We start from the raw sequence: 19,265 nt of genomic DNA, 5'->3' as shown, positions 1-19,265 counted from the left end.
ACCTGTCCCCACCAGTACTGTACCCCAGTGTTATACAGTGACAGACGTGTCCTCACCAGTACTGTACCCCAGTGTTATACAGTGACAGACGTGTCCCCCACCAGTACTGTACCCCAGTGTTATACAGGGACAGACCTGTCCCCACCAGTACTCTACCCCAGTGTTGTACAGTGACAGACCTGTTCCCATCAGTACTGTACCCCAGTGTTATACAGTTACAGACCTGTCCCCACCAGTACTGTACCCCAGTGTTATACAGGGACAGACCTGTCCCCACCAGTACTGTACCCCAGTGTTATACAGAGACAGACCTGTCCCCACCAGTACTGTACCCCAGTGTTATACAGTGACAGACCTATCCCTACGTTTGATATTTTGTATTATATTTTGATTGCTCTTTCAGTGACCTATCACTGAAGTAATAGCCTGAATGACTTTCCAGATTGTATTCTGTGATTTTGACTGTAAGTTTTACTTTTCTCCTCCACAGGAGTAACCAGGGGTTCATGCACATGAAACTCACCCGAACCAAAGACAGTAAATACATCTTGGGTCTGAACAGCCCTCCATTTGACAGTGTGCCCGAGATAATCCACTACTACAGCAGCCGCAAACTGCCCATCAAAGGAGCTGAGCACATGTCCCTGCTGTACCCAGTGGCTATCAGAACGCTATAATGATCGGAGATTGTCTGAACACGTTCCATAGACAGAGCTCACTCCTGTAAAGATTCTTCTGTAGACACGCTCACTCACACACGCAGGCAACCCAGCGACGGCAACCTTTGACCTTCAGCCAGTGACACTCCACGTGCATGCTCAGAGTGAGCGGAATGACCGGTTTCCGAATTTGGCCGAGGCAAGAGAGCCCTCTGACCAGCACCTGCCTCTGTCCCTTTGTGAAACCACTGATCTGAACCAGGCACTCCCTCCTGCCGATCCACACACTGGGACTGCAACATGTAGCGAGTTATCAACAGCAACTGAAACTTCTTGGAACTTTGGAATATTGTCAGAATCTTTAACTAATGTATATTTATGAGGAGCCGTTTTCTCCAGTTTATTCTTCAGGGTGGCTTTGGGCTTGGCAGGTCTGTCTCTGATCTAAAGCTCAGCTTGGGTGTGAGGGCAGAAACCACTCCCTGAGACAGGAACTCGCCATACAATCCCCGAGACAGGCCACAGGCTGGGACATGGGAAAATGCTAAACTGGTCTCAATCTCCCAGGGATGAGTGAAACGTGGTGGACAGAGTTTAACTCTGTATCTAACCCTGTGCTGATGCTGTCCTTGAGTGTCTGATGGGGGACAGTGTAGAGGAAGCTTTACTCTGTATCTAACCCCCTGTTGTCCCTGTTGTGGGAGAGTTTGATGGGGGACAGTGTAGAGGTAGCTTTACTCTGTATCTAACCCCCTGTTGTCCCTGTTGTGGGAGAGTTTGATGGGGGACAGTGTAGAGGGAGCTTTACTCTGTATCTAACCCCCTGTTGTCCCTGTTGTGGGAGAGTTTGATGGGGGACAGTGTAGAGGGAGCTTTACTCTGTATCTAACCCCCTGTTGTCCCTGTTGTGGGAGAGTTTGATGGGGGACAGTGTAGAGGGAGCTTTACTCTGTATCTAACCCCATGTTGTCCCTGTTGTGGGAGTGTTTGATGGGGGACAGTGTAGAGGGAACTTTACTCTGTATCTAACCCCATGTTGTCCCTGTTGTGGGAGTGTTTGATGGGGGACAGTGTAGAGGGAGCTTTACTCTGTATCTAACCCCATGTTGTCCCTGTTGTGGGAGTGTTTGATGGGGGACAGTGTAGAGGGAACTTTACTCTGTATCTAACCCCCTGTTGTCCCTGTTGTGGGAGAGTTTGATGGGGGACTGTGTAGAGGAAGCTGTCCCTATCCTGGGTATTATTGATCAGACACTCGGGAACTTAAAGGAAGAAAGTTACCATCTCCAGAAGCTTGAAGACCAGAAGAGAAGAGAAGATACAGGTAGTGAATGGTGACTGTCCTGCATTTAACCTTATCCTTCACAGTTACATTCCTGTCCATCCGCTGCCAAAATAATCGACTAAGATGGAGCCGTCACACAATGAATTGGAGGAGAGACGTGAAGGGTTTGATACGTTTGGGATCGAAAACCCAACGTTGAGTCGTGGACAGGGCACAGGTTCAAGTATGGGGGGGAATTGGTTGAGGTAACTCTCAGTGAGGAGATGCTAGCAGCAGCTCATTATGTACCGATGCAGGCGAGTTACTGTAACTGGGGTAAAAAAGGATATCTTGCAAAAACATTTCGATTTAGTGCACCAAAAATCATTTCTATATTACCCAACTCCTGCGGTGTTTTGGAAAAGTACAAGTTGCCCTTCTCCTTTTCTGGTTTATAAGCTGCTTATGCAACTAATTTCCTGTCCAGAAGATCCTTTCCAAGTTGAATAGTATTTGCACTCCAGAAACTGGCCATTCTGCCCATCTGGTCAATGCTAGTGTTTATACTCTGCACAATCCTACTCCCTCCTTATGTCCTCAAACCCCATTAACGTATCTTTCTATAATCCATTCTCTCTCATGCATTTATCCTGTATCCCCTTAAATCCATTGACACCACTCACCTCAACCACACCCTGGTGGTAATGAGCTCCACATTCTCATCACTCTCCCGTGGTTTTTCCTGGATTCCCAATTAAGCAGTGACTATCTTAAATTTATGGACCTTGGTTTTGACTTCCCACCAAATGGAAGCATCTTCTCTACATCAGCTCCATCAAACCTTTTCATCATTTTAAACACTCCGACCCCTCCATTATTCTGTTTCGTCAGGAAAGGATTTTCAGCCCATTTAATGTTACCCAATCAGTTCAGGGTTAGCCAACACAAGAGTGTGAGAAAGAGAGATAAAATCTTTGAGGTAAAACCCTACAACAGATGGCTTTTAGTTTAGATCTCAAATTTAAAGATAAGGTCACATAGTGGTTATGTTAGTTGACTGTGATACAGAGAATTGGGGTTTTAATCTGCTGAAGGGGACTTTTGGATTAGATTATCTATAGTATGGAAACAGGCCCTTCAGCCCAACAAGTCCACACTAACCCTCCGAAGAGTAACCCACCCAGACTCATTCCCTTACCCTGTATTTACCCCTGACTAATGCACCTAAAACTATGGGCAACTTAGCATGGCCAATTCACCTGACCTGCACAATCTTTGGACTGTGGGGGGAAATTGGAGCACCCGGAGGAAACCCACGCAGACACGGGGAGAATGTGCAAATGCCACACACATTCACTGGAGGCTGGAATCGAACCCTGGTGCTTTGAGGCAGCAGTGCTAACCACTGAGCCACCATGCTGCCCAAATTTTAGAATTTTGTTTTAAAACATTAGTGTCGATGAGGTGATGCTGAAGTGATTCGATAGCGGAAAAAAAACCCATCTGGTTTTCTGATGTCCTTTGATGAAGGGGATCTGCTGTCCTGACCAAGTCTGGGACTATATACAGCTCTGGACCCACACCAGTGTGGTTGATTATTAACTGCACTGTGAAGTGAGTCAGCAAGACTCTCAGTTTTTATTAACTTGTTATTGGGAACTAGTGTACAGCAATCATCATAACTTCACCCAGTAACACAAGAACGTCTCATCAATCAATCAGCTTCCCAGTGATGTTTCAGTCCAAACTCTATTGATTGCATTTTGACCCAGTTGCTGGTTGGATGACACTATGTAATAATGGACAGCAAGCTCCCACACTGGGGCTCCCATCTGAAGACTGAACCTTTGGGTGCTAGAAGGTTCCATAATGTCGTGTTTGCGTAAACGTCAGCGCTTTCACAAGACGAAAAGAAGAAAGCGAGGGGAAAAGTGAGAGGGTGCAACTTGTCGTCAGGTTTCAAACTCTAGGAGTTAAAAACTTAATGCTGCTTGAAGCTTATAAAATGGTGCCACTCGTTTTGGAAGAACATGAGAATGATTCCTTCAAATGGTGGACAACACTGTGGAGCCTCTTTTGGTACACTTTATTTATTAAAGAGAGAAACTAATCTGTGGGAAATGTGGTTTCTGAAATGATGCATCTATGAAAATAAAATGTTCAATGCTTGTTTCATATGAACTTGTCTTTGGTTCAGGGACATTTCAGCAAAGACCTGACTAGCAGTGTCAATGGTTTCATGTCACAGGGTCTGATCCCAAATCATGTCCATTCCAAGGTCAGTTCTGTGACCCTCTCCCAGAAGTGGTCACTCTCAAGAGTGGCCTTCTCTCAGGAATGGTTATTCTTGGGAATGCTCACACTCCAAATGGCCATCAACTTGGGAAGAGCCCTCATTGGGAATGGGGTCACTCTCCAGAGTGGTCACTCTCAGGCATAGCTCACTCTCAGGAATAGCAGTCTTGGGAATGGTCACTCTCAGGAATGGCCCTCTCCCTGGGGAATGACCACTCTTGGGAATGGTCACTCTCAGGAATGGTCATTCTACAAATAGGTGCCCATTCAGGAATGGTTGCAGTCTCAGGAATGGCGTACAGAGAGCCCTATTAAGCTCCCAATTTTAATACTGCCACTCTGATGAATCTCAGGCACTTCCCTGGGACAAGAGAGAAAAAACCCAGTGGTCAACTTTATTTTTAACTGTATTGAAGGTGGTTTCATCTCCATGGGGAGATGCTCAACAATCTCCCATTGACAGTCAATCGTATTCTTGACACTGAATCCCTCACTATCAACATCTAATGGGTTAATATTGACTAGAAAAAAGAACTGGACCAGCCATGGCTACAAGAGCAGGTCAGAGGCTGGGAATCCTACAGCGAATAACTCATCTCCTGACTCCCCAGAGCTTGTCCACCATCGATAGTCAGGAGTCTGATAGAATATTAGATTAGATTAGATTACTTTACAGTGTGGAAACAGGCCCCTCGGCCCAACAAGTCCACACCGACCCGCCAAAGCGCAAACCACCCATACCCCTACATTTACCCGTTACCTAACACTACAGGCAATTTAGCATGGCCAATTCACCTGACCTGCACATCTTTGGAGTGTGGGAGGAAACCGGAGCACCCGGAGGAAACCCACGCAGACACGGGGAGAATGTGCAAACTCCACACAGTCAGTCGCCTGAGGTGGGAATTGAACCCGGGTCTCAGGCGCTGTGAGGCAGCAGTGCTAACCACTGTGCCACCATGCCGCCCCATAATATGCTCCATTTGTCTGGATCAGTGCTACATTAACAGTGCTTCCTCCTTTCCACCCCTTCCTGCGATCCCTCCTCCTTTCTCCCCCTCTGTCCCCTCTCCCTTTCCCCATCTCTGTGCCCTTACCTACTTCCCTCATCCTTTGACCCCATCTCTTTCTCATGTCTCATCTTCTTATGCCTCCCTTCTCCCCTTCTATTTTACACCATAGGAACAGGAGTAGGCCATTCAGCTTCTTGAGTCTTTTCCACCATGTAATGGGATCCTCGACCTGTCTTTGGCCCATATTCCTTAATACCTTTGCCTAACAAAAATGTAACTATGTCAGATTTGAACTAAAAAATCAACCCAGCGTGCTATTTGTGGGAGAGAATTCCAAACCTCTTCCCAATTTGTGCTTCCTAACATCTGTCCTGAAGAGGCTGGCCCTCATTCTCAGATCATGCAGCTTCGTTCTAACCAATGGAAAGAGTTTATCTTCCCTATCGTTTCCACTTAAGTCCTTGAAGATGTCAATCAGATCACCCCTTAACCTTCTAAATTCTGGAGAAAACAAGCCTAATTTGTATAGTCTCTCCACATAAAGTAACTGTTCTTCTAAAATCTATGTTCTACCCACTCCGAGGCCAATACAGCCTTCCTAAAATGCGTACTCCATGCGGGGTCTAGTCAGGGTTTTGTATAACTGCAGCAAATCTGCATCTTTCTACTCCAGTCCTCTGGATATAGAGGCCAGCGTTCCATTAGCTTTCTTGATGAGTTTCTGCTTGAGCTAGTTTAATTCTAAGACTTTTAAATCTTTTAAATTGGAGAGTTGCCATCCAATTTGGAAGACTGGATTTAACAGCATAAACATCAGAAGCTCCCATGTATTGAGTTGCTGGAAACTAACAGATGTATAGTAATAAAAAAAAAAGCCCCTGCAAATGTCCTAATCACGACGTTACATTGTCATAGCCCAGTGCTGGCGCCCTCATCTCTGCTGATCAATCCAGCCGCAACTAAAAAAGTACTTCACTTCAAAGGTACTTCTACTTTTGGAAAAATAGAAACAGGTGCAAAAGGAGGCCATTCAGCCCCTCAAACCTGCTCCCCTGTTCAATGAGATATGACTGAACACTTACTTCAACGCCATTTTCCTTTGGAATTCTCTGCCTCAGAGGGCTGGAGATTGATCAAGACAGAGATTGATAACTTTCCGCATATTCAAGAGACATGGGGGATACCAAAGATTCTCCTCCCTCTGAGCGAGGACATTTCTCCTTAGCTCTCTCCTAAATGACCTACCCCTTGTCCTGAGAGTGTATCCCCTGGTTCTAGTACAACCGTAACAACCATAGGGGCAAATAGCCTTCCAGCACTAACCCTACCGAATCCGGGAAGAACTTTACAATATTGAACAAGATTGCCTCCTGGTTTTCCAAACTCCAGAAAATACAGGTGCAGCCAATTCAATCTTTCCTGAGAGAAGTGATCCTCCATCCTAGGAATCCAGCTGGGGAATGTTCATTACGGCCTCTTTATGGCAATTTTGTCATCCCTGGAAACATAAAAACCAGGAGCAGGAGTAGGCCATTCAGTCCTTCCAACCTGTCCCACCATTGCTGATCATGGCTGACCACCCAAAGCAGCCTGTTCCTGCTTTCCCCCCATGGCCTTTGATTCCTTTACCCCCAAGGACTATATCTAATGCCTTCTTGAATTGAACTCCCTGCAGTGTGGAAGCAGGCCATTAAGTCCATCAAGTCCACACCACCCCTCCAAAGAGCATCCCACCAGACCCATCCTCCTACCCTATCACCTCGCCGAACCACTGAGACACTATGGGCAAGTTAGCCCGGCCAATCCATCTAATCTGCACATCTTTGGACCGTAGGAGGAAACACACACATACACAGGAAGAATGTGCACACAGCCACCTGAGGGTGGAATCGAACCTAGGTCCCTGGTTTGGCAGCAGAGCTAACCACTGAGCCACCTTTTTGTCCCAGATTATGCGATGTTTTGTTCTGACTGCTTTCTGTGGTGTGAATTCCACAGACTCACCACTCTTTGGGTGAAGAATTGTCTCCTCATCTCAATCTGAAACAGTTTACCCTGTACCTTTAGGTAAGGAGACCAAAACTACACACAATACTCCAGACTGATCCCATCAAGGCCGCTGATGGGATCACCCTATATCATTACAGTAAATCACCAGTACTCCTTAACATAACATCAAATTGGCATCTTTCACATAGGACAGACAGCACAGAAACAGTATTGGGGGTTTACTGGGATGGTGTCCTCCATGTCACCCCAAGAAGTGCACATTGCATTAAAGAGTGAAAACAGAAACTGCTGGAGGAACTCAGCAGGCCTTGCAGCATTTGTAGAGAGAACACAGAGCTAATGTTTTGGGTCCTGCATCATTTAAGAGCATGTTGGCAGATGTTTCCAATTCAAAGTGAGAGGAGACCAGCTCAATGGCCCTGGGCAGCCTGAGGGATAGTTTTGGGAGTCCTGGCCCTGCAGGAGCCATTCTGTAGATATGTCCATGATCGTTCTGCATCAGCAAGATGAGCATCTTCAATCTGCAAAGACCGATGGCGTGTTGAGATTGTTCGTGACCAGGATTTGTAGCCCACATGGTTGGACCCTATCTGTGGATTAAACAATTCACCGTAGTTACAAATGTGTTCAACCTGTTCTCTGCAAATGCCCCATCCATGCAACTGCTTCTTGAAGGGGCCTGACATCACTCACCAGGAGAGCCCACATGCTCAGACACTCGGTGCATGGGTGCACCTATTTTCCACTTCCATTGTGTACTTACGGTTTGCACAAAGTAGTCCCGGGCAGAGACAGCCTCAGGATTAGCTTTATACTCCAGGTAGCCATCCGCACCGCCATTTTCCCTTCTTCCTGGCTCTCCCTGTTAGTGTCGAGCATGCGCACATCCTCATACACCTCTGTGAATGGCTGACTCATTCTCAGCACTACCTCATGGACCCAGCTCAACAACGTGGCGATGCCAAACCTGGTGCCACACTGTCCCTCCCTGGCAAGGTTGAGATGTCAATGACCACCCCCTCCCCTGTCCTCCATTGCACTAGCCATTTGCCCTCTCCCCCACCCTATGCGTTGAGTTTCTCCCACACTCACCCCACACCTGTCACAATTATGTGCAACGTCCATGCAATGGGGAGGAGGCTGGTGGGCTGTCACTGCCCATGGACTGTGCCCACAGCTGTTGGCTGTTCAAGACTGAGGCCCAGAGTCTCCAGGCCTGCAGGTTGGGGTATTATCATTGTCTGGGGTCTACGCAGTGAGAGGGAGAATGGTACTCTGCACATTGCTGAGGTGGGAATGATGTGCAAATGCAAATAGACCACCCACTGCTCATGAGGAAGACTCTAGTCTCACCGAGTCACTGAGCCGACGTTTTCTTTTCCTTGACGTCAAGAATTGCATTTCTGCCGATCTCACCCTATTTTTCCGACTGGCCCGTGCCCATGTTGTTCAGGGCCTGGGAAGATCTCACCCAGTCTCTCTGTCTCCTCTCTGTGAAACCTTTTGTAATTCTAAAATCCCCAATGAGCCGCTTAGCCTCCTTTTCTGAAAAGGGAGCTAACGTGTAATCTTTTCTTTCATGTACACCCACCCATCCCTCCTGACTGTAATCCATAAATCAGGAGGCAATTAATTCCCAGGAGCAATTCTCAAACAAAGAGCCAAATAAGGAGCCGGGGGTGGGGGGGGAGGCGGGGGGGGGGGTGGTTTACTGGGAGCATCTTAAAGGAGCTGGAGGTTTCTGGATGGACATCCAAAGCTCAGGGGGCTACAGGACACTGAGGCTGTGTTGGCCACAGGAAGTGATCAAGTCTACAACAATCATCAGCAAATTTTAAAAAAAACTGGAAAGTAAAAGAATTGCTGGGATGTGGGAAGAGCAGTGGGAGTCGGGATGAACTGGTTTGCTCTTCACAAGGGCTGGTGTGGGCTCAGTGGGTCAAATGGGTTTATTCTCTATACAATAAGCAAACTTCCCAAGAGTCAAGGGAAGAAGTTTAATGTGGACTTAGCTATTAAAGCACAGTATTTTAGTCCTCTCTTGACCTTTCCAACAGTATATATAGAAGCCAATGAAGACTGACTCCCTGTCTCCCTCAATGCCTCCCCCAGAGTTAATTTGACAAACCTGTCAGGGAAGGGAAAGGTCATGGGTATGCCTCTTGCAAACTGTTTATGATTACATTTTTCTCCCGCTTAAACTCTTGACAAAATGTTGCCACAAATGATGCTGACTGATAACCCCATTGTGTTCGGGCACAGTGTTATCCTGCTGTAGGCAGTACACCATCTCTCTGTTTCGACATCTCTCCTCCACAAACAACTGCAGATGAATTTATTGCTCATGGTTTTTTTTTCTCTTCTTGCAGCTAGTCATGTACAGGAGTCACCAACCACTACTGCTCTCCCCTCCCTCTCCCCTCACACTCTCCCCTTCCTCTCCCCTCACACTCTCGCCTCTCTCCTCTCCCCTCCCCTTCTCTCCCCTCCCTCTCCCCTCACACTCTCGCCCCTTCCTCTCCCCCACCCTCTCTCCCCTCCCTCTCCCCTCACACTCTCCCCTTCCTCCCCCCTCACACTCTCGCCTTTCTCTTCTCCCCCACCCTCTCTCCCCTTCTTCTCCCCTCACACTCTCGCCTCTCTCCTCTCCCCTCCCCTTCTCTCCCCTCCCTTTCCCCTCACACTCTCCCCTTCCTCTCCCCTCCCCTTCTCTCCCCTACCTCTCCCCTCCCCTTCTCTCCCCTTCCTCTCCCCCACCCTCTCTCCCCTTCCTCTCCCCCACCCTCTCTCCCCTTCCTCTCCCCCACCCTCTCTCCCCTATCTTCTCTCCTGTCTCCTCCCCTTCCCTCCTCTCCCTTTCCTGACCCTTGCCCCCTTCCCATTTCCCTCTCCCTCTCCCTTTCCCATCCTCCTTCCTCTCCCCTCTCCTCTCCCGTCTGCCTCTTCCCGCCTCTCCCCTCTCCTACCCCCTTCCCCTCTCCCTCCTTGTCCTTTCTTCCCTCCCCCTCCCAACCCACACCTCTCCCTTCCCGTCTTTTGTCCCTGCCCCCTCCTCATCCTCCCCACCCCCTCCTGTCCCCTACCCCTTCCAGTCCCCACACCCCCTCTCCCATGTCCTTCTCCCCAGCCTTTTCTATCCTCCTCTCCCCATCCATTTGTGCTGTTTTCCTTCCCCTTCCTGTCCCCGCACCACCTCCCTACCTCTTCCTGCTGTTCCAGCCTCCATTTCTCTCTTTCCCTTTGCACCTTTTGCCTCCCCTATTCACTACCCACTTACCCATTTCCCTTAGCTTTTCCCCCTCTTTATTTCCTGGCTGTAACCTCCTACCTCATTCCCCTCACCCATCTGCCCTGCACCTCCTCCCTCTGACTAAGAAAGTGTTCCCTCACGCCTCACGCGAGTGAGTGTTGCTGCGCTGTTTGACTGCAGGGACAATTACAGCCAGATCTAATTCTGACCTATTCCAAACAGAGTCACAAACCTGCCCCTTCTCACCTTCTCCCAGCTTATTCCTTCCATATTCCTAAGAGTCAGTCAATGAAGAAGACTCAGATTAGATTTATTCACATAGTGAAACACTGCAGGTGTATCTCTCTTCATTCCACTCCATGCTTGTTCCTTCCCTCTCCCCCAACCAATTCTCTTCGTCTCCTTCCATGTCGTCTCCTATATTATCCCTCCATCTCCTATCCATCCCCAATCCTTTCCTGTTTCAGACCACTCACCTGTAAAAAATGGTCAGCAGGAATTCTGTTTGTGCTTTCCTGTGTCCTAGTGGAGAGTCAGAGGGCCTACAGCATCTTCAAGGATGGAACCTTGCATCTGGAATGGATTAACTCCAGCAGAAATTAGAATGGTTCTTGTTTCTCTTCGCTGAGCTGAAGCCTTGTAACCAATCTCCACTGCACCCCTGCTCTATACCTTACACACCTCAATGCCATACACAGACAACACTATCACCACTATCAACATCCTGGGGGCTACCACTGACCAGAAATTGAACTGAGCTACCCCGACAGGGTCAATGCTGAGAGGATGCTTCCCCGCAGGGGGACAGTCTAGGACCAGAGCGCACAGTATCAGAATAAAGGGCACTAATTTAAGTCTGAGATGAGGAGGAATTTCTTCTCTCAGATGGGTTGTGGGTCTTTGGAACTCCTTACCACAGAGAGAGCTGTGGGGGCAGGGTCCTCATGTACATTTGCAGCTGAGAGAAAGATTCTTGCTCAATCGGGGAAAAGGCAGGAAGGTGGACCTGAGGAGGGTCAGATCAGCTTTGATTCTATTGAAAGGCAGAGTTGGCTTGAGGGACCAAACAGACAATGCATTTCTTAAGGTCTTGTATAAATATTCTGGCTACAAGAGCAGGTCAGAGGCTGTGAATCCTGCAGTGAATAATCCAGACGGCACTATAAATGGCAACTTGTAAACCTTTCACTGTACTCATGTGAGTAGATGTGACAATAAAGCTAATTCAATTCAGTTCCCTTTCTGACTCCCCAGTGCCTGTCCACCATCTACAAGGCACAGGTCAGGAGGGTGATGGAATACTCCCCGCTTGTCTGGGTGGGGGCAGCTCCAACAATACTCAAGAAGCTCGACACCATCCAGGACAAAGCAACCGCTTGATTGGCACGTTATCGAAAACCTTCAACATTCACTCCCTCCATCACTGGTGCAGAATAGCAGCACCATGTGCCATCTACAAGATGCACTGCGGCAACTCATCCAGCTCCCTTCAACAGCACTTTTCAAACCCCCAGGGACCTCGATCATCTAGAAGGACAAGGGCAACAGATACAATAGAGCAGCGCCATCATCAGGATCCTCTCTGAGCCACTCACCGTCCTGACTTTGGAATATACCCCCATTTCTTCACTGTCACTCGGTCAAAATCCTGAAACTCCCTGTCCAGATAGCACTGTGGGTGCCGCGGGACCCCAAAGATCCAGCGATTCCAGATGGCAGCTCACCACCACCTTCTCCGGGGCAGTTAAGGATGGGCAGTAAGCGCTGGTCAAATCAGTGATGCCCACATCCTGCAAATGAATAAGAAAAACTCTCCAGGTGGTGCAGAATGTGCACATTGGAACCCCCAGGGGCTGTTAAATGATGTTCAAAGGCAGAGGTGTGGTTGGAAACTATTATAGAATCATAGAGATGTACAGTATGGAGACAGACCCTTCGGTCCAACCCGTCCATGCCGACCAGATATCCCAACCCAATCTAGTCCCACCTGCCAGCACCCGGCCTGTATCCCTCTGAACCCTTCCTATTCATATACCCATCCAAATGCCTCTTAAATGTTGCAATCGTACCAGCCTCCACCACTTCCTCTGGCAGCTTATTCCATACACGTACCACCCTCTGTGTGAAGAAGTCGCCCCTTAGGTCTCTTTTATATCTTTCCCCTCTCACCCTAAACCTATGCCCTCTAGTTCTGGACTCCCCGACCCCAGGGAAAAGACTTTGTCTATTTATCCTATCCATGCCCCTCATAATTTTATAAACCTCTATAAGGTCACCCCTCAGCCTCCGACGCTCCAGGGAGAACAGCCCCAGCCTGTTCAGCCTCTTTGTCTAACAAAACAAAAAAAACCCAGCTTTCAGCTGTACAGATTATGAATGCATGCAGGAGGATTTAAGGGGAAGTAATCAGAAATCAGGTAATAAAAGATCCTTGTACACACAAGGTAATCTGACGGAATCTCTGAAATGGGGACCTGCTGTGTTGTTGTTGGTTGTACTGTACTGACATTCAGGCTATGAGAGTCAACAATGTTAAAATAGCAGGTCCTGCTGGAAGAACACTCCTGTTCCTCATTGCACTGTGTCCACAGGCCCGTGGCTATTATATTAATAATGTTCAAGCTCTATTGAGCATTTGGTCTCCAATATCAAACAGCTGGAACTGTTGCCGGTGGCTGCTAGCTGCTATTAACTTGCCTCCTCAGAAAACAATGCAGCCCTTCAGCTAGACCAGCAGAGTCCCCAGCTGCCTGACATCAGCAATCATTTCACAGCTCCCCAGTCACAAGGGTATCCATTATCCAGCCGTGTCGCCTACAGCAGACTGCAGTCTGACGAATCTTTCCACTGCACGTACCTGGGTATCTCTCCCTGAAGGTTGCACACACGTACACACACTCACTTAAGCATATGCATAACCTATATCATGCACACTTGTGCTTTCACAAACACGCACAAGGCACACGTGAATGCTCACACTAGCCAGCACGTACACAGGTGTGCGTCCACACACACAAGCACTGTCGCTCCCACACCTCACAAATACAAACCCACACTCAATGCACAAGCATGTGTGCCTCTATTTCACACATGCAAACACACACAGGTGAATGCACAATTGCAGAGACAAAGCTGCAGAAACGCATCCAGAGACATGCACAGTGGATGCACAAAGTCTCTGTTTTCTCTGAACATTTATTTCCCAATGGTGTTGTTTTCAAAGATTGTGTATGGGCACGGAGTTTATTGAACTGGGGCTCCTCTGATCCCTGATCCATACAGTGTTATCCTGAACCGTACCCACTCGGGTTTTAATCCATTACCAGCGCTGCGTGATTGGCAGTCAGTTTCTGACAGTATTCAGTGTTTCTGCACCAGATCTCCATTTGTCACTTCTCAGGTGTGTAATATTCTTTTACTCTCAATGTGTGTAAATTGGTCACTCTGTTTCCACACCAACTAAGACGAGGGCCATAGGGACGGAGTGAGGGAAATGGGGCGAAATCAGGCAGCACTCTCAAAGAGCTGGCTGAATGAATCACAGAATCCCCACAGTGTGGAAGCAGGCCATTTGGCCCATCAAGTCCGCACTGGCCCTCCAAAGGGTGTCCCACCCAGACCCACCCCCACAACCCTCTATTTCCCATGACTGTCCCACCCAGCTTGCACATCCCTGGACCATTTCCCATGTCTAATCCATCGAACCCACACACCTTTGGGGGCTGTAGGAGGAAACCCACGCAGACACAGGGAGAATGGGCACAGACAGTTGCCTGAAGGTAGAATCGAACCCAGGTCGCTGGTGCTGCAAGGCGGCATTGCTATCCTCTGAGCCACCATGCTCCTCCTGTGCTGTCAGATCCTCTGGCTGCCCTCTGATATAAATCATTCACTGTAAATCACTGTGGGCCATTCTGAGGAGGAGAGAGAGAGAGAGAGTCCATAAAAAGTAACCAGCTCCAAATGCGCATTGGAATTACTGAGGGACTGACTTGGAGCTGGAGCCTGGCTGTTTAAAAGCACAGTGTCTCAGATCGAGAACCTCCACCAGGTTTGCAAATGTAGCCATGGACTGAGTGTAAAGAAGCAGATGGCTGTAATGGTTGGCAGGTTTTAAATTTAAAATGAGTATTCCTTTCCTGTTCTCCAACACACACGCGTGCCCAAGGACTGAACTCTTGGTTAACGTACAAATCCCAACTCTGTCAGGGAGCTTATGCTTCTTTACATGATATCCACTCTCCATCTGTTACTTTCCCGATTCATCTACCCAGGTCATGTTTGACGTGATGACAGATTAATGTCTCAATAATAGAGTTGTGATTGGATGGGGCTCGAAAGACAGGAGAAATAATGTGCATTAATGCAGTGTCTTATCCTGAGGTCAGGTCATCTCCTCAAGCTTCACATCCAATGAGTTCTTTTTGAAGTGTAGTCAGATGCAATATGTGAGATCACACATTCGCTCATAGACAGTTCTCAAGGCAGAAAAGCCGTGCAAACTCATCTGGTCCTGACTTTATTTGCAGGAGAAGGATTGTTGGTTAATTAGACCGACATTCTAAACCAGTACTGAGGGAGTGCCGCATTATCAGAGGGTCAGTGCTGAGGGAGTGCTGCACAGTCAGAGGGTCAACAATGAGGGACTGTCGCACTGTCGGAGGGTCAGTAATGAGGGAGTGCCGCACTGTCGGAGGGTCAGTAATGAGGTAGTGTCGCACTGTCAGAGGGTCAGTAATGAGGGAGTGTTGCACTGTCGGAGGGTCAGTAATGAGGGAGTGCCGCACTGTCGGAGGGTCAGTAATGAGGGAGTGTCGCACTGTCGGAGGGTCAGTGCTGAGGGAGTGTCGCACTGTCGGAGGGTCAGTGCTGAGGGAGTGTTGCACTGTCGGAGGGTCAGTGCTGAGGAAGTGCCGTACTGTCGGAGGGTCAGTAATGAGGGAGTGTCGCACTGTCGGAGGGTCAGTACTGAGGGAGTGTCGCACTGTCGGAGGGTCAGCAATGAGGGAGTGTCGCACTGTCGGAGGGTCAGTAATGAGGGAGTGTCGCACTGTCGGAGGGTCAGGGCTGAGGGAGTGTCGCACTGTCGGAGGGTCAGTAATGAGGGAGTGTCGCACTGTCGGAGGGTCAGCAATGAGGGAGTGTCGCACTGTCGGAGGGTCAGTAATGAGGGAGTGTCGCACTGTCGGAGGGTCAGGGCAGAGGGAGTGTCGCACTGTCGGAGGGTCAGTGCTGAGGGAGTGTCGCACTGTCGGAGGGTCAGTAATGACGGAGAGTTGCACTGTAGGAGGGTCAGTAATGAGGGAGTGCCACACTGTCGGAGGGTCAGTAATGAGGGAGTGTCCCACTGTCGGAGGGTCAGTAATGAGGGAGTGTCGCACTGAGGGAAGGTCAGTAATGAGGGAGTGTCGCACTGTCGGAGGGTCAGTAATGAGGGAGTGTCGCACTGTCGGAGGGTCAGTAATGAGGGAGTGTCGTACTGTCGGAGGGTCAGTAATGAGGGAGTGTCGCACTGTCGGAGGGTCAGTGCTGAGGGAGTGTCGCACTGTCGGAGGGTCAGTAATGAGGGAGTGTCGCACTGTCGGAGGGTCAGTAATGAGGGAGTGTCGCACTGTCGGAGGGTCAGTAATGAGGGAGTGTCGCACTGTCGGAGGGTCAGTAATGAGGGAGTGTCGTACTGTCGGAGGGTCAGTAATGAGGGAGTGTCGCACTGTCGGAGGGTCAGTGCTGAGGGAGTGTCGCACTGTCGGAGGGTCAGTAATGAGGGAGTGTCGCACTGTCGGAGGGTCAGTAATGAGGGAGTGCCGCACTGTCGGAGGGTCAGTAATGAGGGATTGTAGCACTGAGGGAGGGTCAGTAATGAGGGAGTGTCGCACTGTCGGAGGGTCAGTAATGAGGGAGTGTCGCACTGTCAGAGGGTCAGTAATGAGGGAGTGTCGCACTGTCGGAGGGTCAGTAATGAGGGAGTGTCACACTGTCGGAGGGTCAGGGCTGAGGGAGTGTCGCACTGTCGGAGGGTCAGTAATGAGGGAGTGTCACACTGTCGGAGGGTCAGTAATGAGGGAGTGTCGCACTGTCGGAGGGTCAGTAATGAGGGAGTGCCGCACTGTCGGAGGGTCAGTAATGAGGTAGTCTCGCACTGTCGGAGGGTCAGTAATGAGGGAGTGCCGCACTGTTGGAGGGTCAGTGCTGAGGGAGTGTTGCACTGTCGGAGGGTCAGTAATGAGGGAGTGTCGCACTGTCGGAGGGTCAGTAATGACGGAGAGTTGCACTGTCGGAGGGTCAGTAATAAGGGATTGCCACACTGTCAGAGGGTCAGTAATGAGGGAGTGCCGCACTGTCGGAGGGTCAGTAATGAGGGAGTGCCGCAGTGTCGGAGGGTCAGTAATGAGGAAGTGCCGCACTGTCGGAGGGTCAGTAATGAGGGAGTGTCGCACTGTCGGAGGGTCAGTAATGAGGGAGTGCCGCACTGTCGGAGGGTCAGTGCTGAGGGACTGTTGCACTGTCGGAGGGTCAGTAATGAGGGAGTGTCGCAGTGTCGGAGGGTCAGTAATGAGGGATTGTCGCACTGAGGGAGGGTCAGTAATGAGGGAGTGTCGCACTGTCAGAGGGTCAGTAATGAGGGAGTGTAGCACTGTCGGAGGGTCAGTAATGAGGGATTGTCGCACTGAGGGAGGGTCTGTAATGAGGGAGTGTAGCACTGTCGGAGGGTCAGTGCTCAGGGAGTGCTGCACTGTTGGAGGGTCAGTAATGAGGGAGTGCCGCAGTGTCGGAGGGTCCGTAATGAGGGAGTGTCGGACTGTCGGAGGGTCAGTAATGAGGGAGTGTCGCACTGCCGGAGGGTCAGTAATGAGGGAGTGTCGCACTGTCAGAGGGTCAGTAATGAGGGAGTGTCGCACTGTCGGAGGGTCAGAAATGAGGGAGTGTCGCACTGTCAGAGGGTCAGTAATGAGGGAGAGTCGCACTGTCGGAGGGTCAGTAATGAGGGAGTGCCGCACTGTCAGAGGGTCAGTAATGAGGGAGTGTCGCACTGTCGGAGGGTCAGTAATGAGGGAGTGCCGCACTGAGGGAGGGTCAGTAATGACAGAGTGTCGCACTGTCGGAGGGTCAGTAATGAGGGAGTGCTGCACTGTCGGAGGGTCAGTAATGAGGGAGTGCCGCAGTGTCGGAGGGTCAGTAATGAGGGAGTGCTGCACTGTCGGAGGGTCAGTAATGAGGGAGTGTCGCACTGTCGGAGGGTCAGTAATGAGGGAGTGTCGCACTGTCAGATGGTCAGTAATGAGGGAGTGTCGCATTGTCGGAGGGTCAGGGCTGAGGGAGTGCTGCACTTTCGGAGGGTCAGTAATGAGGGAGTGTCGCACTGTCGGAGAGTCAGTAATGAGGGAGTGCCGCACTGTCAGAGGGTCAGTAATGAGGGAGTGTCGCACTGTCAGAGGGTCAGTAATGAGGGAGTGCCGCACTGTCGGAGGGTCAGTGCTGAGGGAGTGTCGCACTGTCGGAGGGTCAGTAATGAGGGAGTGCCGCACTGTCGGAGGGTCAGTCATGAGGGAGTGTCGCATTGTCGGAGGGTCAATGGTGAGGGAGTGTCGCACTGTCGGAGGGTCAGTGCTGAGGGAGTGTCGCACTGTCAGAGGGTCAGTAATGAGGGAGTGTAGCACTGTCGGAGGGTCAGTGCTGAGGGATTGTCGCACTGAGGGAGGGTCTGTAATGAGGGAGTGTAGCACTGTCGGAGGGTCAGTAATGAGGGAGTGTCGGACTGTCTGAACGTCAGTAATGAGGGAGTGTCGCACTGTCGGAGGGTCAGTAATGAGGGAGTGCCGCACTGTCGGAGGTTCAGTAATGAGGGAGTGCCGCACTGTCGGAGGGTCAGTAATGAGGGAGTGTCGCACTGTCGGAGAGTCAGTAATGAGGGAGTGCCGCACTGTCAGAGGGTCAGTAATGAGGGAGTGTCGCACTGTCAGAGGGTCAGTAATGAGGGAGTGCCGCACTGTCGGAGGGTCAGTGCTGAGGGAGTGTCGCACTTTGTGAGGGTCAGTAATGAGGGAGTGCCGCACTGTCGGAGGGTCAGTCATGAGGGAGTGTCGCATTGTCGGAGGGTCAATGGTGAGGGAGTGTCGCACTGTCGGAGGGTCAGTGCTGAGGGAGTGTCGCACTGTCAGAGGGTCAGTAATGAGGGAGTGTAGCACTGTCGGAGGGTCAGTAATGAGGGATTGTCGCACTGAGGGAGGGTCTGTAATGAGGGAGTGTAGCACTGTCGGAGGGTCAGTAATGAGGGAGTGTCGCACTGTCGGAGGGTCAGTAATGACGGAGTGTCGCACTGTCGGAGGGTCAGTAATGACGGAGTGTTGCATTGTCTGAGAGTCAGTAATGAGGGAGTGTCGCACTGTCGGAGGGTCAGTAATGAGGGAGTGTCGCACTGTCGGAGGGTCAGTAATGACGGAGTGTCGCACTGTCGGAGGGTCAGGAATGAGGGAGTGTTGCATTGTCTGAGAGTCAGTAATGAGGGAGTGTCGCACTGTCGGAGGGTCAGTAATGAGGGAGTGTCGCACTGTCGGAGGGTCAGTAATGAGGGAGTGTCGCACTGTCAGAGGGTCAGTAATGAGGGACTGTCGCACTGTCGGAGGGTCAGTAATGAGGGAGTGCCGCACTGTCGGAGGGTCAGTAATGAGGGAGTGTCACACTGTCGGAGGGTCAGTAATGAGGGAGTGTCGCACTGTCAGAGGGTCAGTAATGAGGGAGAGTCGCACTGTCAGAGGGTCAGTAATGAGGGAGTG

At 50.2% G+C, this 19,265-nt stretch overlaps 1 protein-coding gene across 4 annotated transcripts in view; it reads left to right on the top strand.

The window, feature by feature from the left end:
* The window catches only part of LOC140458408 (SH2 domain-containing adapter protein F-like), a 384,537-nt gene that overhangs the window by 227,590 nt on the left and 137,682 nt on the right, over nucleotides 1–19,265 (top strand). For 3 of the 4 annotated variants that reach the window (XM_072552913.1, XM_072552915.1, XM_072552916.1), the window contains one exon: nucleotides 491–4,100. The exons of the other annotated variant lie outside the window; for it this stretch is intronic. In XM_072552913.1, the coding sequence (XP_072409014.1) occupies nucleotides 491–677 (187 nt within the window). In that variant the 3' untranslated portion in view covers nucleotides 678–4,100. Of the gene's footprint in view, nucleotides 1–490; nucleotides 4,101–19,265 lie in introns of those variants that run through there. 4 annotated transcript variants of the gene reach the window in all.

The sequence above is a fragment of the Chiloscyllium punctatum genome, chromosome 33 (genome assembly GCF_047496795.1).
Source record: "Chiloscyllium punctatum isolate Juve2018m chromosome 33, sChiPun1.3, whole genome shotgun sequence".
Classification (NCBI taxonomy): Eukaryota; Metazoa; Chordata; class Chondrichthyes; order Orectolobiformes; family Hemiscylliidae; genus Chiloscyllium; species Chiloscyllium punctatum.
The sequence above is the reverse complement of the archived record's forward strand: the minus strand, read 5'-3'. Positions and strand labels throughout refer to the sequence as shown.